At 37.4% G+C, this 26,187-nt stretch overlaps 2 protein-coding genes, 1 long non-coding RNA gene and 1 pseudogene across 3 annotated transcripts; 1 reads left to right on the forward strand and 3 right to left on the reverse strand.

Annotated features, from left to right (window-relative positions):
• The first annotated feature begins 712 nt into the window (after nucleotides 1-712).
• LOC115918898 (putative nuclease HARBI1) lies at nucleotides 713-4,806 on the forward strand. The gene is made up of 4 exons (XM_030993717.1): nucleotides 713-890; nucleotides 2,883-3,160; nucleotides 3,345-3,493; nucleotides 4,088-4,806. The coding sequence occupies exons 1-4, from the start codon at nucleotides 713-715 to the stop codon at nucleotides 4,434-4,436; spliced, it is 954 nt and encodes a 317-aa protein (XP_030849577.1). The 3' UTR covers nucleotides 4,437-4,806.
• A 1,031-nt stretch (nucleotides 4,807-5,837) lies between these two features.
• Nucleotides 5,838-9,441, reverse strand: LOC105438380. Its single transcript, XM_030992967.1, has 4 exons — nucleotides 8,664-9,441; nucleotides 6,857-7,009; nucleotides 6,463-6,642; nucleotides 5,838-6,123 (listed from the first exon to the last, which is right to left on the reverse strand). Exons 1-4 carry the CDS (start codon nucleotides 9,164-9,166, stop codon nucleotides 5,904-5,906), a joined length of 1,056 nt encoding a protein of 351 aa, XP_030848827.1. The 5' UTR covers nucleotides 9,167-9,441; the 3' UTR covers nucleotides 5,838-5,903.
• A 3,318-nt stretch (nucleotides 9,442-12,759) lies between these two features.
• On the reverse strand, nucleotides 12,760-15,092 carry LOC105446256. Its single transcript, XR_004065487.1, has 3 exons — nucleotides 14,921-15,092; nucleotides 13,938-14,032; nucleotides 12,760-12,854 (listed from the first exon to the last, which is right to left on the reverse strand). It is a non-coding gene; the product is annotated as an uncharacterized LOC105446256 (long non-coding RNA).
• LOC115927815 lies at nucleotides 14,850-14,916 on the reverse strand (annotated as a pseudogene).
• Nucleotides 15,093-26,187: the final 11,095 nt, after the last annotated feature.

Here is a 26,187-nt window from a genome sequence, read left to right on the forward strand (position 1 = left end):
GGCATGGGTATTGTGCTGGGCATCTGAACTAGATGTTTCATTTAAAATCTTGCTTGAAATTGAATTATCTTTTCTTGATTTGCTTCCACGTGTAAGTACTTGGTTTTTCTTTATAAGATCTTCAGAGTCACTAATGATGTTTTTACTAGTGCTACTTGGTGCACTATGAGATCTCTGAGTCTTATCAGGACTAGGAAGATATTTTTTGGCAGCCCTTGTTCTGCTTGTGCTTCTCTGATCCTCCATTTCTAATTGAGTTCAGCTTCCAACACCAGAACAGAAACTAAGTCTAAATTTTAGATTTAGATTTAGTATTGTCAAGTCTATATTTCACCCAGCAACAAAACCTCAAATATATAGACTAGGATAGGTAATGACTGATGAAAATTGCAATTCAATACATACATGTGTACATGTGTACATGTACATGTAGCTAGTCTGATGAGAAGTATAGCTGAAACATGAAGGACATGAAGAAGAATACCTGGGACTGTAGAGATTTACATGCATGTGTGAAAGTGTAAGGCATACAATTACAAAGCTTGATCAAAATCCACTAAAATCACCATGGAGAGATGCAATCCAATCCTCTAAATCACATTAATAGATCCTCTGGATATCCAAATGAATATTTGTCAACAAAGTAACTCCAATTTACAAAACATCAAAGGAGAAATTTAGATCCAAAAATGTTACCAGGAGCAGTCCAAAAATGTCCACCCTCCAACTGCACATCTATAACGATTATGAATTTGTCAAGCGATATCGCCTATCAAAACGCACGACTTTACTCGTTATCGATGATATCGCAGACAACCTCAGAAGGCTTCGATCGGATGGAATACCCGTTCACATTCAGCTTCTTACTGTATTGAGGTTTTATGCTGTGGGTAAGTTCGATCAGTCTTTACGTTTTGTACATTTTTATAGACTAGTCTAGTCTAACACTAGATTAGAATTGTTATTTAAAAGATACCCAAATTTATACATGTTCTTCCTGTGGTTGGTTTTGTGTGGTTTTTTTTAACAATCCAATGAAATCAGACATCCAAATAGCAAGATTGAACTTTGAAGATGTGCGGCACGGCATTTAATTTGTAATATCCGTCTAGCCTGACCCTCCCGGCGCGGCAGCGTGTGTTAGCCGTCATGCGATGCAATCATGCACGAGCAATTCGTGTATTCTGGGTGACTGGCATGCAGAAATGCAGTGGAAGCTAAAACAACTGTGCATGGTCCTTTACTTTTATTTTGCATATTTTTTTTGTAGTGTTTGTAATAATTGTAACGTGACCTTGGCCACTCTGTCGGATTATGAGACTGAGAATTTTCTTTATCAGGCAGTGCATGCAGCTCTTACTTCAAAGACATCTTGTCTGCTCATGCAGCGCAGGCCTAGACTATACTGCTATAGAGACCTAGATCTAGACCTCTAGATATATACTGTAATTTCTGTTTTTTTCGTTCGTTAGCCTCTGATTTGGGTAAGGTCTGCTCCTCATAAAGAACGAAAGAGACAGAAATTTCTGTCTAAGGCCATGTAAAAAAATATACATGTTTAGCGTCCCCGCCCGCTTCCTTTTGGGGGGCCGACTCCTAGATATTTATTTATTTTTTTTTTTTAAAGAAAAAAACATGAAAAACACTGCGAAAATGGATCTAGATCTAGATCTATTTCTCTTAAACTGCCCCCATACAATTCACCCAGTGCCACAGTGCTAATCCCTATTGTGCCAGCCACTAATCTCCTGTGTGCCAAGTTAATTTAGGGTTGGTTCAATTAGCGTGTTTACTTATGCACGAAAATGTGTACGTGGCACGCGAGCGAATGAGAGTTTATGTGTGCATGGCAAGTCACCAGAAACCCGATTATGTGAGCGTGGCACACCAGCGCATGCACGGAACAGTGTTCTTGGCACGCTATGAGTTTTAAAAAAATAAAAAAAATGTCGGCGGCCATCTTGAAAATAGCCTGACTGTGAGGGAAAATGTACCGAGTGGCCATTTTAAGAAAAAAAGGAAAAAAAAGGGTCTCCTCCCTATTTTTCAAAAAAACAGGACGCTAAACATTTTTTCTGTTATCATAACATACAGTAATCTTAATTGGTATAGCAGGCACGTAGCCACTGGGGGAGGGGGGGGGGGGGGTCACATGCCCCCCAATTTTTTTCCAAGATCGATTGAACTTTTTGTAGACTCCTCCCCAGGACGTCGATCAATTACATGTATGTGCCCCCCCCCCCCCCAAGCATCAAACTCTGGCTACGACCCTGATTTGGAGGGCCACAAAAATTGTGAAATCAATTCCGCGGGCAAATGAGTAAAATAGGGTGTTTTAACAGCAACATTTAACATTGCAAGTGGCACGATAGAAATATGTAGGTCAGTGCCTGTGTCAGTGGTGAATGAGCCAAATTATGATGTTCAAAAACACATCACAATAATTCAACATAGAATTTATTAGAAAGCCAGTTGATAAGGAGAAACGCTTTATGAATAGATGCATTCAAGGGAGGGGGGTGGCCTGTAACCCCCCCCCCCCTTCCCCAGTGAAAAAAATACACGGGGGCTCGGGGCGAATTAGCCCCCAAAATGCCAAAAAGAGCTCCCGAAAGTCTTAAAAGAGCCCTAAAAAATGTGCATAGAGTTCAATGCAAAACAAATTAAAGATTGTTATTTTCATACTAGCAAGCTTGAAAAGTAGCCCCCGAAATGTTTAAAGTATTTTTTCCCTGCCCCCCCCCCCCACGCACACTTTTCAAGAAAGAAATGATAATTTCTATATTAATAAATTATTGTTTTATTATTGATAATCCATTCTTAAATACCGTTAAAAACTTAAATTGCTTAAATTTACTCAATTTTTGTTCATGTTTTCCCAGGATCGTTCCAGCTCCTGCATGGTGATGAAATAGGTCTATCACAACCTACATTGTCAAAACTCATAGCAGATGTCTCTTCTCAGCTAGCAGCCTGGCGTAGGAGATACATTCATTTCCCGGACCAACTTCATGGCATTCAACAGGCATTCTACGACTACTCAAACTTCCCTGGAGTCATCGGGGCAATTGATTGCACACATGTTCCCATTCAAAATCCTGGTGGAGAGTTTGGTCAAACATTCATAAATCGCAAGAGCAGGTCATCGATTAATGTTCAGGTAAACAAATAAATGATACAGGTCTACTGCTGTTTAATAAAGTGTAAGCTATTTCCAGTTATTGGCTTTCCTGGAAATGAAATCACTCATTTTTTTTTCAATATTGAATATCCACCACTCAGTATTCAAGACTTTCAAGTGTGATATTTCTCTCTCTTTTTTGGTTGTGTTTACTGAAATGCAGGCAGTCTGTTCATTTGACGGCACTTTGACGAACATCGTTGCTCGCTGGCCAGGTGGAACGCATGATTCCAGGATATTCAGAGAATCAGCGCTGAAACAAAGGCTTGAACAAGAAAGTCATGAGCCCAGGTGGCTCCTCGGTGACAGTGGGTACGTATTTTTTCCTTAGTCCTCAAAATTTGAATTTAAAAGGGGTAATCATTCATTGTTGTGAGAAATCCTAAGGTTATGGGGACACTTAATTCACTTTACTCTTTAATCCCATACCATTAGAAATCGAATTTTGAATACCGGTAGCTAACTCCTCTGCATCCAACTGGGTTGGGTTTCAAAATGACCACCTGGACATGTAATCATTGTTCCAAAATGCTTGTTTTCATGTTAGTTGATGAAGCTTCTCTGTCCATATATGTTTTTTTTTACTCATTTCCATTGTGAGTTCATCCACAAAAAATAAATAACATCATAGGGGTGTTAATCCATATTGCCTTGTAATTTTATAACCCCCCCCCCTCATAAAATATTTTTTGTTTAATGTTTGAACATCCGGAACTTTCATTATTTTTTCTCCTGTATTATAGTGTTTTATGAACTTTATTGATCTCTGCTTTATTATTCAAATGGATCACCTTAGAATAAATGGCATATGAAAAGCATACAGAGGATGCAAGTACATATCCTATAAATCCATGATAAATAGATTACAGAGTTTTATCATGGATGTACTTTTTCATTTCTTTATAGATATGCCTCTCAGCCATTCCTCATGACACCTCTTCTACATCCCGGAACGGCATCAGAAGAGCGTTATAACAGAGCACATAAAAGAGGTCGCAATGTGATTGAAAGAACATTTGGTAGAATGAAGCGAAGGTTTCCCTGCCTAAATGGTTTACGTTTGAAGTTGCAAACAACACTTACAGTAATTGTTGCAGTTGCAGTACTGTGGAATATTTCTATTCAGCATGGTGACCCAGAAGTGGATGGAGAAGTGCTGCCTGAAATTCTTGGTGACCATTTGCCTCCCCCTGGTGCTAACAACTTAGAAGGTCAATTGAGAAGGCAAAATCTGATAAGAGAGCATTTTGCATGATTGAGAGAAAACTTATCTGATGACAGTACCCACTATGTACTGTTTCAGAAGCTCAATTCACTCTGCAATATGTTCACCATCCCTTTATTCGCTTTCATCGATTAAAACATATGGGGTGGTGTTCTACTATTTTATAGTTCCTCTAAATATGAGGGATGTTCCATGAAGCTGCTCTTAAGATTTAACTTTGGGTATGAACAACTTCAAGAATGTCTAAAGGTGTTGAAACATAAATGAAATTTTCAAAAATGTTCTCTTAAAAATTGTAACCAACTTCCATTGTAATTCTGATCATTCAAAAAAAGAAGAAAAAAAAGAAAACTGTACCAAAACTACTGTTTGCATTAAAGGTAAAGACCAGTATTGGAAATGTCCCAATTTCAAAAAATGAAATGGAAGCTCTTATTACCAATCATGTGAAAGAATATGTTTTGACCAATACATGATGATAGAAATTTTGCCGGGAAACCGCCTACTTATTGATATATTTGGTAAATTAGTTTATCTATCGGTGTGTGAGAGATAAACGCATGTGTCGTCCCATATACATCTTTCTGTGTACAGTGCTTGTAACTTAACGAAGACTGGGCCAAATTTCTTATCATTTTGATGATTCCAGCACCTTGCAGTACACACCAATACTTATATGCTAGGAGATCAACCTTTTCTGATCGATTCCACAACGTTTCTTTCACAATGCAATCGTGTGACCATAACTGGTCTTTATCTTTAAAAACGATTGGTAAATCATAAATGAAATTATCCACCGTCATGTATTTAAACTTCATCATTTTAGAAAAAATATATATCTAAAATATATAAGTGCTCATACAATGAAGAACAGCTCAAAAATGCTCAATTGTGTCGGATACGGTGGAATCACAAATCACAGCGCCGCCTATTATCACTAGTGTTTAGTGATGTTTATTACTAGTACCGGTAATGAATTATTTGAAATATTGACAAAAAATAAAAGCTGTGGCATATCAGATTTATTTGAACATTCTTGATGGAGAATGTTAGGAAAGCATATCTGAGGTCAAATTTTTGTGCTTTTTCTAAAAACATCAGTCTAATTGACTGATGACTTACCTACTTATGACTTATGGTAATTTCATTTGGTTGCTGGTATTTTGCTGCGCTGCATCGGTTGGGAGTCGTCAGCCAAAGAGCTGAAAATTTGTCCTGTCGCGGCTTGGTGGTTGTGGAGATGTCAATTTTGAACCCACTGTATTATCACATGCCCTCCAAATATTGTTCAAGTCGAGATCCTTTTATACAGAATTGCACAGTATTCATTTGTAATATTTGATAACATGTTTAATCTTACATTCAAAGTGCCAGACATTCAGCAAGGAATTTTAATGTAACAAATAATTCACAGATGCACAAAGTACTCGAATTATTACCCCTTTAATGTCTATATGAAAGATCAAATGATGCAGTTGCCAAACGAACCAAACACAACTATATTTCAAGTTGGCAGTTCAGTTGGTCCATTTTCTTCAACAGTACTTTCTTCTCGAGTTCGAGGATTTCTACTCTGAGAGAATGTTCTTTCTCCATGTGTTGTATTTTGGTGTTGTGCTCCTGCAGCGCCAAGTCTTTCATCACTTCTTCCAAGGATGACTTAGGATGGGGGGAAGGAGATGGTGTTCTCTCACTTCTCTGTCTCTTAGATTTTGTCCTGAGAAAGTGAAAAATTGATGGTATTTATTTAATTATGTATTTACTTATAAATATATAATTGATAATTTATTAATTCAGTTATTGCTTAATTCAATTACAATGTTTATTGTAGTATTCAAACTGCAATAATTCTGATGTAATTGTATTTATTTCTTGCCTACATAAATTTATTTATTGTAATTTGTGAGACATTGGTATACAGTTTTAAAAAATGTATAAAGATGATGGAGAATAAAATGTGATTTTTTTTTTCCTTATCAATAAATTTGCCATCAAGAGATTCATGATTTTTGTACTGAAATTGCCAATATTATTAACTATGAAAGTTAGTCCTCACCATGGGGAAGGAAGTGCTTGGTTGCTTGTTGATGTTGATGCAGAGTTCCAGATGGAAGGGGTCTCATTAAGAGGATGACTTGGGAGAGAGGGAGTGACAGTGTGTTGTTCTTCCAAGGATGACTCAGGATGGGGGGAAGGAGTTGGTGTTCTCTCACTTCTCTGTCTCTTAGATTTTGTCCTGAGAAAGTGAAAAATTTATCGTATTGTTTTAATTATGTATTTACTTATTACTGATAATTTAGTAATTGAGTTATTGCTTAATTCAATTACAATGTTTCTTGAAGAATAAAATGCGATTTGTTTTCCTTATCAATAAATTTGCCATCAAGAGATTCATGATTTTTATACTAAAATTGCCAATATTATTAACTATGAATGGTACTAGTCCTCACCATGGGGAAGGAAGTGCTTGGTTGCTTGTTGATGTTGATGCAGAGTTGCAGATGGTAGTGGTCTCATTAAGATGATGACTTGGGAGAGAGGGAGTGACAGTGTGTTGTTCTTTAGTCTCTTGACGTCCGATGAACTCAGGGTTGTCGTCAGAACTAGTTATAAGAATATAAACATACAACAGTATAAGTAGAAACTATGTGTATCCATTCTTACTGCAACCCCCAATACAAATATGTATCACCCCCCCCCCACACACACACACATGTATATACCTCCTCCCCCCCCCCCCCCAAAAAAAAAAAATATATATAAAAAAAAAAAAAATAAATAAATAAATAATAAATAAATAAATAAATAAATAAAAATAAAAATAAATAAAGTAAAATAAATAAATAAAAATAAAATATTTAAAAAAATAAAAAAAATAAAGAAATATCTAGTTCATGGCAAATTCATAATTATTTTTTTTCAAAATGTATACTATAATTTCTGTAAGGCCAGATGAGTAATGTGTATTTTGGGCATATAATTCATATCAAATTACAAATGAGAATATGCTTCCTTAAAATAATAAGGGTTATATTCAAGAAATATGTTTCTAGTAAATAATGTAGAAAGATTGCCAGAATTAAAAAAAAAGAAACCCCCATTACCACAACAACAGAAAAAGACAAATAAATAAAAACAGTTAATACAAACAAAACCTGTGATCGATCAAAGCTGACCCATAACGCAGTTGTGCAATTCTAAACTTTTTTCAATTGGGCATTGGCGTAAAAAATTAAATGACTTATAACAAAAAAAAGCTGAGACCAGGTCCATGCGCGCTGAGCTAGCCTATCTCGAGCCCTGGGTCCAACTATTATTTAAGGCCGTATAGGCTTTGAAAATGGATAAATGAAATAAATAAAGCTGAATCCAGGTCCATGCTTAGCTAGCCTATCTCGATCCCGAGGTCTAACGGTTAAGTCTACATAAGCATTGAACATGGACTTGGTCCTACTGGAATTAGATCTAGGACTAAACTTTTCAGCATGCACGTTCGTACGTACGTACGTGCAGCACCTGCACGGCAATCACAAAGTGTGTGTGTGTGGCCGCTCGCGCTATACGGCGCGCCGTAGCGCGGGCGGCCACACACACGGCGGTCCGTCTAGTCTATATCGTCTACAGTATAAACGCGCTGATGTTTGAGTTGCGAATCGATTCAGATTGTTTTTATTTTTGTATCCGTCAACCAGATTTAATTCGTGATATGAAAAAGTAATGTAGACTTCTACATTAAAAAAAACCTAGCTTGACTAATTGCATGTCTAATTTAATTACATGTAGGGGTCTAGGTCTATTAGATGATGTCTCGTTCAAAGGCTGTTTATTCAGACAATGTGTAGACTAGATCTAGTTTCGTTTATTTAGGAATGTGATTATTTATTTACTTTCATTTCATTCCCTGCTTTCTCTCTCTCTCCCTTTCTCTCGTTATACCTCCCCTTTTCTCTCAGCCTCTCTCTTCCTATCCTTTTCGCTCTATCACTCTCTCCCTTTAATCAGCTATATGCCTTCCCCTACTCTTTTAGTTCCTGCAAGTACATCCTTTCATTTAATGTATATAAACAAGCACAAAATAATTATTTGAATTGTCATTATGCTATTGATTTAGATCTATTTACTAATGCTACGCTTTGTAATGAATATACTGCAGGCTACTACTGTACTGTTCGTAAAATGACCTTTTCAGCTTTGTGCTGCTGGTCGATAATTGTATCAATTAATAACATAATAAATAAGTCAAAAATAATAACTTACTAGGTGATTTCGAACTCCTGAGATAGATGTATCACTTTCGCCTGTTTCGGGGCTCCTCCAAGATACTCTAGGGCAGACACTGCTTCATCATTGTATTGCGTCACCGACGCATCGTCATCAAAAGGATTGTGTATCTGCTTGAACTCGTTTGGGATGATGTCCCGCAGGACGGAGGTCATCTGAGAGATTTTTGCCTCCACTTGACCTCCTCCTGTTTTCATTATAGCCTGTCTATAATGGCTCCATTCTGTCTTGGCAGTTTGCTTCATCCTTTTCCACTGTTCCAAACATGATTTTGCCCCCCCTTGTCGAACGTATCGGGCATGAAATTTTTCGGAAATGTCATCCCATGCACTTGATTTGCTCGACACAGTTTCGAAGTCATTCCTCTTGGATTCCACGATATGCACTCTTTCTGAAACTAGTTGAAGGAGACAATTCTTTTCGTCCGCTGTCCAATTAGCGGACCTTGGACCTCTTGGTTTGGAAGTATGTGAAGCCATCTTGGGAGATGAGAGCAGACGATACAACGATACGCTATAGATCAACTGAGCATGCGCAGTAGAAGCAGACTACATCACCATGGTGAATAATCTGTGGTTGAACATTAAGCTCGGATTAAGATTTAGTCTAGACTTAGTCTGAGGGTTAGCTAGACCTTGCTATCAGAATACCAACAAGAGATAATCTACACTTAGTATGGAGGTCCTGACTAAGTGCTGATTAACTAAGCTCGGGCTAACTTTAGTTTAGAGGAACTAACTATAAAATAGTAGAATACCACCCAATAAGTTTTAGTATGTTCTTTGTTTTTTGTTCTGTTCTTTTGTTCTCGTTTTCCGGTATGTGTGTTTTTAGGGGTAGGCTTTTATATAAGGAATCCCTCCTTTCTGCCTATCCCAAATGGTCTTATAAATTGCCATTGTATTTGTTATCACTTTTTTTTTGTAACTCCATTCTGTATTTGTATGTTTTAAATGTTTTTATGAAGAGTGTTGACTAAACTTTGAATTTGAATTTGAATTTGAATAATACAGTGAGCCCAAAAATATTAAACACAAGGCGAAAGCTGAAGACTTAAATGCACAATATTTCATGTCATTTCATTTATTATAATTTGTTTAAATCTAAATGATTATAATTATATTTGAGCAGAACAATGACTAAACATTGGATAAATGGAACTAACAAAGAGAGAAAGAGACATATTATTTGCGGGGTACTCATCAATTATTTTGTTTTCATTGTTATTATCATATTGACTGGTAGGGGGGCAGTTGTAACTGGAGCGCGTGTCATCCAACGCAAAAACATTATCACATTATGAACCAACGTCTCTTAACTCTAAACTATTATAAGTACTATTACCCTCGCTTTAGCTCCGGCAGTTGTAGCCCCCAATACATTCAAGGAATAAATCCAACTAGGTAGACCTACATATTTATACCCACTTCATACACCAAGGTTTAGCGTGACAAACATAGATTGATGTCTTGCGAAAATAACTCATTGATAACAAAGTGGAGGTAAGAACTACATAAAATTATAATACGTGAGCCCAAAAATATAAAACACAAGGCGAAAGCTAATGACTAAAGGCTTGTATTACATTTCATTTCATTTATCATAACTTGTTTCAATATACATGAGTATAATTATATTTGAGCAGAACAATGACTAGACATTGGGTAAATGGAACCAACAGATAGAGAAAGATATATATTATTTGCGAGTGTACTCAATCATTATTTTGTTTTCATTATTATTATCATATTGACTGGTAGGGGACAGTTGTAACAGGAGCGCTTGTCATCCAACGCAAAATCATTATCACGTTATGAACCAAAGTCTCTTAACTCCTCTAAACTATTATAGGTACTATTAACCTCGCTTTAGCTCCGGCAGTTGTAGCGCTCAATACATTCAAGGAATAAATCCAAGTAGGTAGACCTCCATATTTATACCCACTTCATACACCAAAGTTTAGCGTGGCAAACGTAGATTAATGTCTTGCGAAAGGACTTAGGTGCTACCGGAGGGATTCAAATCCCGTAACTTTTGGTTCACAGTCCAGAAACTTATCCACTAGACCACATCACCTATACTTCCAAATGCAATATCAAAACTCTTTCGATTGAATACATAACATAGAAATAGAATAAACAGTACCACAAACAACTTCCAATTCAACATACAACAATGTTTAATTTTGCATGAAGATCAATATTCTTGATTATAAAAGACAAATATAGTTATGAGTATCATATCATCATTTTGGCGAACGGTGTATTTTTACTTATACATAGAACTGTACAACCGTTATTGATACAGAGTCCTTCAACAACATACAAATTGGCTTTCAAATAGATGAATTGGTCTGTCTCTAAGGATTTTGTCCCAAATTCTTATTACAGGTCTGTGCTTTATACCAAAAAAATCTGATATTTAAATAGTTTACAGTATATTTATCAAATATATCATGTACTGAGAGGATCCAGTCGGGATGACTAGGCAAAGCATCTGAAGAGTGAAAAAAAATTGTAACTATGCATGTCACAGAAGAAAAATCCATAATTTTACCGTACGGAAATGTTGTATCATCCGCTCAATCTGACTTACGTGCATAGAACAAATAAGCATTTTTGAATGAAAAAGTGAAGTTTTCTAAAAAGTGTGTTTCTTACGGGCATTGGGGTGCATATTTTGTTTGCGATTCGCTACAAATAACGGTTAGCGTGTGCTCTTCAACTGTTAAAAAGTGAACTTTTTCAGTTAATTACGCGTAATGTTACGGTATAGCGAAAAGTCAAAAATATCAAATTTTTCATGGTTGAAATAATTAATATCACGTGAGCCATCCCTGACCATTCCATGCACATAAATCGTTGTATAAAGGTTATTGATGACAATACCACGCGGGCCTCAAAGGTACAAAGAGTAATGTCTATACATTATTGTACATCTAAGGAAAATATTATAACAATAACTTGCACATTTAATACTGCATTTATTTTCCCCCTTGAAATGCATGCAGACACCCCCTCCCCCTCCCAATTTAGTTTACAATATACCCTGTCTCGAGGCGTTCTGGTTGAAACTATTGGCAAGAGGTGACTCGAATAGTAATATTTGCTGAATCTACAGCCCCGAAGTAAATAGTACTAATGGAGTCCCCGAGGCTCATAATTATAACCAGTTCCTCGAAAGGAAGGGAGGGTATACCTTTTTTTAATATCCTGCATTAAAACAATAACAAAACGAAAAAAATCGAAATTTAAGCATTTCTTTTTAAACATTAAACAAAAAAATTTCAAACATTTTATACACAAATATAAAAATTTGACATGCTACAATTTTAATAAAATATTAAAGTAACACAAAAATTATCAAACGAAAATGTTCAACTTCCAAATAATACACCAAGATAGTACTACCAAAAGGGCTTCTCCAGAGCAAACTTATAAATGGTTCAAATATTTCTGGTCACGTGAAGAACTCTCAACAAATCAAAAGCCAATACATTTTTATGCAAGATATAATACACTTTATAAATACGCTATACTTATATTTAATACGTTATTAATTGAAATAACAATATCCTATGTTTAACCCACGTCCTATAGTATGGACAATACCAATGTAAAAGACTTGTGCTTAAATTTAAGAAAATTACACTTTTTGATACCATTCATATACAATGTTCAAATTGTAATATATGTTTGAAGTGCTGTTAATTTAATATAGTTTACAATGACAGTGTGTAATAATTACTGTATTTAATTTTTACATTCACCTTGATATGGTTAAGATATTATTGTTGTACTCTAACCCTCCGAAAGCGTGCCGAATCATTTCAATTGAACTCAAGTCATGAAACCGAGTTATAAAATTTTGCCTATAATATATAATTAACGGATGCACCGATCAACAACCAAAAAAAAAAGAAATTAGAAAACGTAATTAAAGTAATGACAACGACTAAAACTTATATAATAATAACGAAAATAATAATGATAATAATCATGATAACAAGTATATCAACAATAATAATAATAATAATAATAATAATAATAATAATAATACGCTTTTGAAATACATCTAAAGTTCTATTTATGGAGGCATGTCTACGATTTTTTTGGAAAGTATTTAGAAGCCGATAACATGCGGATTTGGAGAGGTCTGGGTTACCATCTGGAGAAAAGATACGAGAAAATAAAATTGATACAAATTGATACAAATTAATAAAAACGGTCACAAATTGAAAGTTATGCATTGTTAAGTTACTGTAATTATGTATATTTGATGAGGATCATTTTTAATAAGTCATTTATGTGCTTGTAATGGTCCTTCCACTTCAGATATCTCATTAAATGTGTTTGGTCATCTTTGTGCATGGCTGATCGTCAACAAAATGGAAGTCTTTTGTCAACTCTGTTTGTTGCTACGGCAAACAGCCAGTGAAAATGAATTTGTTTAATCATATTATGGAAATGCTAGCATTACTTCAAACTAACAGAGCTTTGTTATTCCTGGCTCATTTTTCTGATTGAGGTGTCATATGAAAGGGCAGAAAATGAACTTTCTATTAATGTGATTTCCTCTTTGGAATTCAGATACCGCCCACCAAATGACTTGTTGATACCCTCATTGTTTTTAATCACTCATACGTGAAATATGCATCATAATGAGTTGCATCAATTGAAAGAAGAGGATCTCAGCTTTTTCTATATGTAATTTATTAATTATAAATGTTAATAAATTGTGATAAAACATCGATAATTCTCGGTTTCGTTTGTTCTGGGACACACTGTATACATAGCCCATTCTCCATACACCTGATCGAATGCGCTTTACAATTTTGTTGTTGAAAGAAGATGTAAGATTTTATATATTTTTTAATGTATTGAGAGATTGCTGGTTGAAAAGCAATATCGGTAGGTTATTCCACTGTTTGGTAGCAGCAGTTATGAATGCTCTGTCACCAAGTGTGGGTAGTATTTTGGGAGACGGGTGGTTCAGTCTTGAGAGGAGCGAAGGGAGTAGCGGGATGGTTTGCCTGATAGTTATATACAGTATACTTTTTTATTCATATACATTTTGTATATACTTTAAAATGGTTATACTGTGTTTATAAACATATTTATCAATAGTTATATATGAAACAAATCACTTACTTAAATTTCATAAATAGGACTCATAGTATCACAGTGATGGTATATAAAATCCAGGTTCTTTTAAACTTTTCGCCAATGGCGGTTTTCTGAGTTTCCTTACCACTGTCTTCCCTTCAAGTACCTAAAGCCAACGAAAGCACTGAAGAACGCCATTATGTTAAGCCCAGTCATCACACACACTGGAATGACGATAAACTGAAAATACAATACAATACGATGTAATCAAATAAAATAGGCATTTTTGTCGTGAGGCAAAACAATGGACCATTTTCGTAATGTAACCACATTTATTATTAAATTGCCATGTAATAAATTATGCCATTCACCTGTTATGGATAATTGTATTTCAGAAGTCCTAATGCAAATTGTATACATCAATTAGTTGCTAGGTAGGACAAACATTATGGTTTGCTTTACCTAACAACACGTATTCAATTTGCATTCTGACAATTGTAATACAATTATTCGTAACAGGAGAATGAAATAATTAGTGACGAGGCTCTTAACAACGATCTGTCCATTAAATTTGATTAATTTACGTAAATGGCCTATATGAATCTCGTATATTTCTCCGGTTAGTTCAGCTTTGACAAATATTTAATTCAGTTGCCAGATATAAATTTTGTGTGGTAATGTGTAAGGCAAGCCATAATGCTTGTTTATGTAATCATATTGTATAGCACGTGAATATAATAATAACTCGTTTCGAGTGGAATTTGAAAACTGACTATAATTGACAAGAATATTTTGGGAATTAAAACAAAAGATGCGCTGCTTTGATGGTCAGACTATTATGATAAAACATGATGGGATATTATTTTCATTTGAATCGTTTCTAACCAGTAAACTGAACATGGAATCAACTCTGACAAGCAAAAAGAAAGTCCCGACATCTCTGAATGTGTTTTCTGGTGATCACGGTTATAAATTTATTTATTTGGCATATTAATATCCTTTAAAGAAGAATCCTTTCATGTGACTTTCCTACAATGACAGTTTTTCACATCGGAAGAAAGATATAAAAAGCTCAAACATTCATATTAAAGTCAGGTCAAGATTATCTTTTATCATCATTTCTCTTACCAAGCAACCTTCTTGGCAGTTCTCAAAAACACCAGCTCTCACCAAACGGGAAATTGCAGAGCAGTAATATCCAAATCCTCCAATACTAGCAAGACCCGAAATTATGCAAGACGTGAAGAAACAATTAATCTGAAATAGTTTCAACAGAAGAAAATTCAATAAATCAAACAAGTTTTGTGTATATTTTCCCGTCCGTTGCTATACGTTACTTTAAAATGTCGCGCCCAACCCAGTCCATGACATATCACACCGCCCGTGTTGACCAAGCTTATATTCCCGAGTTCACCAGTGTACAAAATTCATTTTAAAACTGTTTATCTACGTGCGCCTTTAAATCTAGACCTATTTGTCATACTCAGATGTTGATATTAAGATGTTAAAACAATATTATTTATTTAATTACTATTATTCTTATCAGGTTTTCTGACCAAATTCACAACCATTTTATTACAATAATATAGGTTTTCCCGCCCAAATTCCTTAAGTTAGCATCCGAATTAAACGTTACGTTTATTTATATGCGTGCGAAATTGAATGACTATGACTATGATCAAAATTCAAAAAGCTAATTGGGCCGTTCAATTTGATTTAGTAGCATGCAATTTCATACTCTTGTCACGGAGACGTGCAAAACGAGCATTCAATTTAGAAAAGCGTGCAAAGAGCATTCAAATTCGTGCCGGACAGACGGTGGTATGTATTCGAGCATTACATTTCGTTAATAGAATTATTGACCGCTGCGCCGGTCCTCCCGTAGAGTATAAAACACGCTTGCTTACATTAGTTTTTATCACCTGACGAAGTGTTGCAGCGGCGCACGAAACGTCGTGATCTTTTAAATCCCTTATTGACCACATTGCGAGACAAACGAAAATCACTAGCGATATTATTTTCGATAGATATAGGTTGTCTGTATGTTTGTTTCTGTCTCTTTGTGTTTGGAAATGGGCTAGTAAATGATAATATATGATAATGGTAATAAAAGTACTACACCTTAGAGCACTGGCGTACTGGTGGGGGAGCTTGGGGGTGCGCCAGCCCCCCCAAATAAAATTGAACCATGACTTATTTTCAATTCCATATACAAGTGATGTATAAATGTTCGTGATATCACATGATTTTCAACAAAAGGCGCGTTTCTCGATTTCTGTTGCAAACTGACACATTCCCAAATGGCCAGAAAGAGCATAATGTTTTTTATAGTCACAAACAGTAACACAAGTAAAAAAAAAATCCTTTCCAGAAGCATATGCAAATGAATTCAGACAAAAACACGATATAACGAATCGTCTTCTTTCTCTGACAATTTAATGAAACGTGAAAGCTTCCGCGCTTTGCGCGGGCTGGGCGAATATGAATTTAAACAAGGATTAAGAGCAATAGTTTAATGAAATGTCAGAGTTTCCGCGCGAGATGGGCGAACGTGAATTCAGACAAGGATTAAGAGTCGGAACCGGTACAATTAATCGTCTTTTTTCTCTAGTAATTTAATGAAGTGTCAAAGCTTCCGCGCTTCGCGTGGGAGGGGGAAAACTGAATTCAGACAAGGATTAAGGGTAATAATTTATTGAAACGTCAAAGCTTCCGCGCTTCGCGCGAGATTGGCGAAAATGAATTCAGACAAAGATTAAGAGTAATAATTTATTGAAACGTCAAAACTGCCGCGTTTCGCGCAGGAGGGGGGGGGGGTGAATTGGATCCAAACAAGAATTAAAAGTGAAGAACGGTACAACGGATCGTCTTCCTTCTCTAATAATTTAATGAAGTGTTCAAGTTTCCGCGCTTTGCGCGGGAGGGGGGAGACTGAAAAATAACTTAGCTCTGGCCCCTGGTTTATAGGGTTAAATTTGTAAACATTTGGACATTGGCATTAATATATTTGTCGGTAATTGGTTGCTAGTTTTGTCGGTAATCGGTGGCCTCTACACCCTCCCCACTCCCCCACTGACAAAGATCTAGCGACGCACCTGATAACGACACAGTTTATACACTCGAGATAATTTGTGCAAGTATTACTGGTGAAATACCGGACCATCGTCTTTGTGCATTGTGCGGCATCAAAGCATATATACAACGTCGCAAGACGTGAAGATCACTTTTCTCTAACTTCTAACAAATCAGAAGTCTTCGTTTTTTTCTAGGAAGTGCCGGTGGACATTAATGCGCCAAATGTGGTTCTCAAATTGCAAAAGATCCCTACTCTTGGAAGGGGTCGGAGAAAGCAATTTTACGTCATATTACTCGAGGAAGTGTCTGAAAATGCGTCTAATTTGGTTCTAAATTTGCAAATGCTTCTTACTCTGGGAAGGGGCCACAACCCCCTCCCAGAACCACCCCCGCGTGGTCGCTCCGCTCCCTCGCCGCTAAAGCCTCGTTCTGTCGCTTCATCGTTTTACATATATTTAACCCAATGCCATTTTTGTGCCCCCCCCCCGGTAAGAAATTCCTGGATCCGCCACTGATGCCCCTACCCCTTGAGCTTCGGTGGCTCCTCCCCTTGACCCCCGCCGGGGCTTTGCCCCCTAGACCCCACTTTGCGAAACGTTCAGCGGGGCCTGCATGTTAGAGTGGGGGTGCTGCGGATTTTTTTTTGTCAGCCCCCCCAAACGTTTTGCTCATTACGCCACTGCCTTAGAGCAGCTGGCCGAACAATGACAAAGGTATAACAATTGGGCTGACGGAGTGGGGTAAGGATGGATATGGGTTGGTTGAAGGGTTTATCCAACTGAAAGTCTTCAAATTACCTTTCTCGCTGTTGAGGGATAATCACAGTTCTAGAAAACAACTCAAGTTTTGTGAAACCAGTCATTAGATGAATGACACACCCAATTTTAGGGGGTCCCATGATAGGAAACTACCCCCTCCCCCCCCCCCCCCGAAGATAGGGGGTGGGGGTCGGGAAAATTTGAACCTCATCAATTTCTGATAGCTTGGACCCCAATGAATCCAAAAATGCAATAAAATCAATTTTGGCACAAAAGTCATACGGGAGCTGTTTCAGTGACATACCGTACCACACTATAGACACCGCAATTCGCCAAAGAATTCTCATCCAACTCACGAATGACCCGTACGCACTTCCAAATTGACTGAACCCAGCTCTAATCTGAATGTGTAAGTTTAGAAAATTCGGTGTCTCGAAACGAAATTGAATGCAAAACGTTTACAAATGGAACAGGGGAGCAACGAGTGGAGAAAATTGGCTCGAACATGAATGCACGTTAATAAAATTGATTGCTGCTTTGACGAAATTGGCCGGGAAAACCTATATTCTAAGTTTATTTCAATCACAGTTTATCCATAATCTATTAACCCTATTATTGATTTCTAAAAAGAAACATAACATAATTACCTTGCATTTATGTATGCAGATTGTCCCAAGACCGAATAATGCAGTCGCAAAGTAGAGCTGGAAAAAAGAGCAAATAAATTAACTCATTTCATGCCGGGCGGCGGAGCGTCTTAAAAAGTGGCGGTGCAACGACTAAAAATGGGACTTTCTGGAAATCGTGGCAATTACAAATGGTAACCTTAAAGCTAACAAAAAATGTATAATTATACAGCTTGGGCATTGGTTTAATTTCTCTTTACATAGTCCACGATACTGCTTCAGTTTTCATACTATGCAATTGTTTGTGATTGTCTGCATATTTATGAGTGAGCGAGCGAAGCGACCAAACTGAAATTTAAAGACGTGTGAGGTTGATTAAATCATATTTAGATGGAATCACCATTCCTGGAGTGGCTTTAAGTACTATCTCATAATGGAAGAATGGATGAGACCTTTTTTTTGCTTAATGAGATACTTTAAATGCAAGTGAGTGTAACGGGCGAGGTTTGTTGAAATTCGAGAAGTAAAATGCTGTCAGTCGCTTTGATTTAGGTGCATATGTAAGAAGAAGGCTGCGAGAAAATCTATTATTTTGTGGGGCATGAGAGGTGGTAAACAGATGATATTTATGACACGAATGACATGTGGTCGTGTAATTGCATTTCCTTTAGTTTGAAAACCCATCTATTGTTTGAACCTTTATATTCTTCAACAAATGGCAATGCGTACGCTAGACTTTAGCTATGAAGTTAAAAAAAATATATATGTCATTACAAAGATGAGAGTTTTAAAATTACATCCTTTAGCAGTCGAGTTGAATATATCATGTAAATTGATTTATATGTTTATAAACAGAATATTGATGTACATCAATGAAGTTTAATAAAAACAATACACTACAATACATGTTAGTTTTAAGGGGCTTACGTATTAGTGTAACATACAATGATGGGACAGTTTATACTATTTAAAAACGGGCGCAACTATAATCTAAAAGGGACAAAGTTCATTTTATTAAATTTGGGGCACTTTGCCCCCTGCCCCTCCCCCCGTCGGCTACTGATTTGCATCGTGGTGGTATATCTCAAACTTACACCACATTGAGCGAAAGCGATAATCTGGTAGGTGTAGACGGTAGATGTATCAAGTGTATAGACAATGCCTCCACACACTGCCGAAACTATGGTGTATAGAATGAACAACACCGCTATACAGATGACGGTACCCGCACCGGAGTTTTCAGAAGTGCCAGCCCGCTACAAAAATGATTAAAATGAAACAAGTGCAGTGAGAGGAAAATATGGGGTGGTTAGCCAAATGTGTTATTCTATATCCCTTTCCTTTTAATTTTCTGCAATTGAAAAAAGTACTTTCTTGGGTAGTAAATTCATTGAATGCAACTGTTCTATAAACTCAGCCCTCTCTGTTTATCTCTGTCTCTCTGTCTTTGTGTGTGTGTGTCTCTCTATTTCTCTCTCTTTGCATGCATGTCTCTTTCTTTGTCTTGACCTCTCTGTCTGTATGTCTCTCTCTCTCTCTCTCTGTCTCTCCCTCTCTCTCTCTCTCTTTACCAATCTCTCTTGTATAATAATAATGTTAATATTCCGCTTTTATATAGTCTTAATACATTGTCTCTAAGCGCTTTACATATTATATACTATTACCCCTATCTATTAGATAAAGTGCTTGCCCGCACACACTGTGTGCATAATCTCCACTCCCTGGGTAGCATTCCAGGCAGAAATTACTTGACGCTCAACAACTGTTTGACCAACAACGACGTTCGCATCCCACCATGTACCTTTATACCACCTGGTTGGAGAGTAGCAAGTGCAGGTTAATATCTTGTCAAAGGATATTATATATGCCGTGTACCGAAACACACGATACAAAAAGTTGAATATTTTTTAGAAGAGATTCTTAACTGTTTGCTTAAAACTTACCGAAGGTCTTTCCGAAGGTCTTTCCGATGGTCTTTCCGAAGGTCTTTCCGAAGGTCTTTGTTCCGGTATAGTAGCAGGCTGCATTTTCCGAAATCTTTTTATACCTTTAAAATTGAAAGAAAGTGTAAAAAGTGAAAAATTAAATGTGTACAATATCGACTGAAGGTGAAGGATGTTATTGTCTCCTTCTCTAACTGCAGGAAATTTTGAATTGGATTAGCAAATCATATTAAATTGGATGCATATTTGAAATATAGCAACAATAAGTGAGGAGCTAATATCATAATTCTTTGTACAATGCAGGCAACTTTCTGCAAGACTAGTTCAATGGATAATCATTTACATGATACCAAAACCTCACAGTATACACCAACTTATATGTCATGTATGCGTATGTGCTAAATAATTCAATATTTTCACAGCACGTTAAGTTTTCTTTCGTAATGCAATCCTATAACCGGAAAGCTACTTTATCTTTCACCAGTAAAGCTGAAGCATAATGTAATAACATAGAAATTAGTTTCCCGTTGGTAATACATACAACATAGACTTCAACATAAACATGATATTATATGGTGAGAACCAGAAGGGAGTTTAAGGGCAAACCGAACCCTTGTGATAAGTTCATTTGAATGAACTCAGATAAACAGGAAGGCGAAAGTTTGATTTAAGTCAGTCCAAGAATAAGAAATTATGAATGTTTTAACATTTGACAGCAATAAAGCTTCGGCCAATTCGAAGAGCCATACCCATGTTATTTCAACTGTCACAAATTCATAACTCACCCATCTTTTTTGTCGGAATTCATCCATACTTTCTCTAGTATTCATATTTAATATTTTAATACATTTTTATTAATCCAATTATATTGTATTAATTCAACATAATAATAATAGTTATTATAGCTAGTTCTTATATAGCGCTTTTCCGGACCGAAGGCCCTCTCAAAGCAGTTTACAGATGTATGTATATATATATATATATATATATATATATATATTATATTATATATTATTACCCCGACCATCGGATTCAGGCTTACCCACACGTAATTGATGCACATTCTCCACTCCCTTTGGAGCATTCCAGCCAGGCGTCATTTTTACAAGCGCACACTTGCTAATCTAAGCACATTAGCTATCGCATCCTACCGGGTACCCATTAACACCTGGGTGGAAAGTGGCAATGTGGCAAATGGCAACAACTTTCCAGAAAACAACCCGAGGGCAATTTCAATTCCCTATTATAAATCCCATGGAAATCAAGTTCGTATTTATTACGTCATTAGTCTTGTTCAGACGGGGTCTTGCTAGTCAGCGTAAGTTAATTCCTGCAACAGTAAATGCCTCATGTATATTTCACTTACACCATTACTTGGCACACGCATTAACTCGGACCAACTTGCCACCATTAAGTTTACACGACCTCCCATCTACCAGCGTAACTTACGCAAAGCCATCTATAATCAATTTCTAAAAATCAAGGAGTATATAGGCCGGGGTAAAGGTAGGCGTAGCTAACACGATCATCGTTCAGACGGTCACTACTCCGACCCTTACACCTACCTCACCATATTTACCCCGACCAGGCGCGTACGCGTGATTTTTTCAGCGGGGGGCGGGGGGGGGGGGGGGGGGGGGGGGGGGGGGGGGAGGGGGGGGGGGGAAGGACACTTTTCTCTTTTTTTGGTCTCGAAATTTGAAAATTTGACATTTTGCTCCGTTGGGGGAGGGAGTAAGGTCACCTTTTTTAGGTCAGCCATGGGAATATTTTTTTTTCTTTTTTTAGTAATTAAAAAAAAGAAGAGAATAATAATAATCCAAAGGGGGGGGGGGGGGGTTTACACACATAAAAATACCAAAGGGGGTTTAACCCCCCCCCCCCCCCCCTGTGTACGCGCCTGACCCGACTAGCTCTTAACACGACCTTTACCCTAGGGCAACTTGCCTCCGTCTGAACGAGACTAATGCCATGTTCGCACGTTTCACCAGGTGACATAAAAGTCTATTGGATTTACTCTAGGTTGATTTTTTTATAGTAATGATGATGAAAATCTCGAACACCTTTTTATTTTATGTAAAGTTATACTCTCTCTCCCCTCGATTTTATCCACTAAAAATATTCTGTTTGGGCTGACCAAGCTTGTCAATGTAAGAAACATTTTCACCATTGATTTACTGGTTTTGTAGGTGTAGGATTGCGTTCATCATTTTGTATACTATGTTAAATATTTTCAGATGGTCGAAAGGTTTATTGCTGAGAGACGCAACAAAATAGTGAGGTACAATGCAGGATGAGGCTTAATTTCAGAAATTTTAGAAAATAATCCTATTTAAACAGTTTAGTAGATGATAGAACGCTGACTTAAATCCTTTTTCTTTTCTTGGGGGTGTGGGTATTTTGACGATCGCCGATGTTTTCTGTATATAGATACACTGTCACTCATATAATTGGAATATTTTTGTTTTACCCCAATTTATGAAATTTTAGTAGAAATAATTTATTCCTGATAGGTTTAGATAATAGTATACATTCTCAGATTTTATTGAAGAACAATTTTCCAATGTGTGTTTTGCGTGACTGCTAAAGCGTGTGTGTGCTACTATGCTTATCAACTAGGGGACCTACGCCCTTCAGTCATAAATGACAGTAATCAGGATTAATGCCCCATAAAAGGGCACTAATATAGCACATCGACACGGTTTTAATCCTGGGGCCTCACAGTTACGAGGCCATTGCTTTGTCACTGAACCATGACTGTACGCAGTGGGGGCTAGGGTAGGGGACAGTTTCCATCGATTTAAAAAAGAAGGAAAATTCAATAAATTTTCAATAATTTATTACATTTTACCCTGGTCCCCACATTAACAATTTCTCTGGACGGCCATGCATTATGGCTCAAGTCATGGGGCAAATATGCGATTCCCCCCCCCCCCTCCCCACTTCCGGCGCCTATGAGCTAAGCAGGTACATGTATCTTTTGTCTACGTATCTGCAAGAACGATCCAGTAAAGCACATACATATTTCTCCTGCTGGCATCGAAGACTCTGCAATGGAATAAGCGTGATATGATTCCATCTCTTAAAACTCCTTGCTCTAACTAGCATTGTGAATACTGAAAGGGAAAATATTTGTAATTCCTTAACATTTTGCATTTAACGTTCATTCAGCTTTCCATTGATATTGAATTGTATGTTCTACGTGTATGGTCTCTAAGTCAATGCTGAACAAGATCAGTCTCAGCAGGCAGTACACTCCAAGAACATTTTCTAAGTCTTATTATGAATGCTTCCATACAACACGATAGCAACTAATTTCGAAAAATCAACCTAAAGTAATTTCAATAGACTTTTGTGTCACCTGGTAAAATGAGCAGGGCAATGACTTAGTATGTAATAAATACGACCTTGATTTCTATGAGATATACAATAGAGTATTGAAATTGCCCTCGGGTTGGTTTTTGAAAGATGTTGACATCATATTATACATATAGCAAATTTTAGCTCTTATCGTGCCTCAGGGCTAATTCCCACGGTGCCAGGTTGTTTTGGAGATAATCTGATTAACGCGATGGTTCTATGAATGGCGAGTGCAAAACACACAGCACAGCCCAACGAACATGAACAATATTACGAAAGCGCCCTTGCACGCACATGGCACTCAATATGTAGCGTGCATGCAGCCTCATGGCAGGCTATGAGCTAATATAAATACCCAGTGGCGTAATGAGCATCCATGCAGGCCCTGCGTGGGGGAGGGTGGGGGCTCAAGTATTTAGCATGGGTTCAGGGGCAAAGGCCCGGTAGGGGTCAAGAGGTGGAGCCCCCGGAAGCCCATGGGTTTTGGCATTTAGTTAAGGTCAGGTGAGCTATTGGTGGGGTCCAGGGGGCGGAGCCAACGGAAGCTCAGGGGTTTCAGGCATTACTTTATGAGCATACAGGGGCATGCCTTAGAGCCCTCTTGGATACTCATTCTGACACTGGCAGGTCACGTTCCTTTCTATCTTTCTACATCTCGTAAAAAGGGGGAGACTCAAGCCCCCGGCACCCGCCGCGCACCGCTTCTAAATAAGCATATCTGCCCCCCTCACTTAGTGTTATTTAAGGTACGCATATGCGGGTCGATCTTTTTCTTTTGTTATACGAGCCTTTTCAGCACCCCCCCCCCCCCCCTTTCAGCAAAATTCCGGTGTGTGAAGTCAATACGGGCAGATCTTTTTCTTTGTTACGAGCCGGAGATTTTCGGAGTGGGGGGGGGGGGGATCTTCGCCTTGATTGTAAATGTGGGAATATGTCAGCTTTCATCGAACGAATACAAGTATAATTAACAAAAAAGAGAGCACGAAAAAAATTAATATCACTTGAAATAAACAACGTTTAAATCTCCCAAGCACCCCCCCCCCCATCCGTACACCATAGTAAATAGGGACTTTTAGATTTGCGTGGACTGATACGTGTGACGTCCATTCACGGCAGTGCATTAACAGGACGTCTGTCTTCGTGCGAATCTAAAAGTCCCTAATACCAATACCGTAACTTTCTCCATTAAAATATAAAGAGAGAGAGAGAGATCAACAGCTAGAGCACATGAAACAAAACAAAAGAGGGACAAAGGCAGGGAAGAGAGAGAGAGAGAGGGGGGGGGGGGTAGAAACGAGTCAATAGCTGCGAAGACGTGTTTATATGTGTTTGAGCAAAAGAGTTGAAAATAAGGTTAAGGGGGTAGGATAATGATTTTAAATAGAACTGCAAGTCACCTTTACAAATCTGTAACTCCAAACCTGGCGTTATACATGCCTCTGTTGATTGAGGAAACATAATGGTGCTTACACATGAAGCTGTTTTTCGCAGTAGATCACAAATATTTTGTAACGTTCGCTTCCTTATTTCTCATAGACGCATCCAGGCTTGGTTAAAGTAGTGTATTGCTGTCTGTTCCACTACCAGTTCGACTACTATCCATGTGGTCTAATGATCATTTCACCTTTGTATCATTTGGTCTAATCTTCCAATAATCTACTACCCACTTGGTCCAATTTCCAATTTTTCCAATGCCCAATTCGTCTACGATCAATACAGTTTACTAATTATTTGATGATTATAATATTATTCAGGATTTAGAGGTGTCGTGGTCGAGTGGATATGTCACCGGACTGTGGATCACAAGGTCCGCGGTTCAAGTCCCGCCGCGGCACTAATGTCCTTTGGCAAGACATTGATCTACATTTGCCACTCTCCACCCAGGTGTTAAAATGGGTACCCGGTAGGATGCGAAAGCTAATGTGGTTTGATTAGCAAGTGGCGCTTGTAAAATGGCGAATGGCTGGAATGCTCCCCAGGGAGTGGAGAATGTGCATACCTTGTGTGCGGGTAAGCCTGGATCCGATGACCGGGGTAATAATATGTTCCGCGCCTAGAAACGTAGTATTAGGCGCATTATAAATGTGAGCTATTATTATTATTATTATTATTATTATTAAATGATTAATTGACCCTCGGATACTACTTTGATAAACGCCTCATGTAAAGAAGAATCATCAACTTTAAATGGATAGTTGAGTTCTGTTTTCAGACCGCAAATGGTTACTGCTCTTATTCTTATCTATGACATTTCTAGTGCCATTTTGGAGCTTAAAATTGATATGAAGTTAATTTTAGACCCCAAAATGTGTGAAATTTAGCCAATACGATCATACCAATTTAGCTCCACTTTTAATAATATACGGTGACCGTTAGTTAATTATTTAATTAAAAATAACAATACATGGATCGGCTGGTTGTGCGTAATATAACCAACACGAAAATGCCCCCCCCCCCCAAAAAAAAAAAAAAAAAAAAAGCCAATATCAGCATTGGCTGGTTTCGTTTTATTTTGTTTTTTCAACGGTTTTTTCAAATTATCTAATATTTGTGGTGGTACACAAGTTTTTGAAATCGTTATATTTATGGATATTTCAGTCGTCTCTGAACCGGTTTTGATCAAACAAAGATGC

Source organism: Strongylocentrotus purpuratus, unplaced genomic scaffold (genome assembly GCF_000002235.5).
Source record: "Strongylocentrotus purpuratus isolate Spur 01 unplaced genomic scaffold, Spur_5.0 spur5_scaffold_20, whole genome shotgun sequence".
Taxonomy (NCBI): Eukaryota; Metazoa; Echinodermata; class Echinoidea; order Camarodonta; family Strongylocentrotidae; genus Strongylocentrotus; species Strongylocentrotus purpuratus.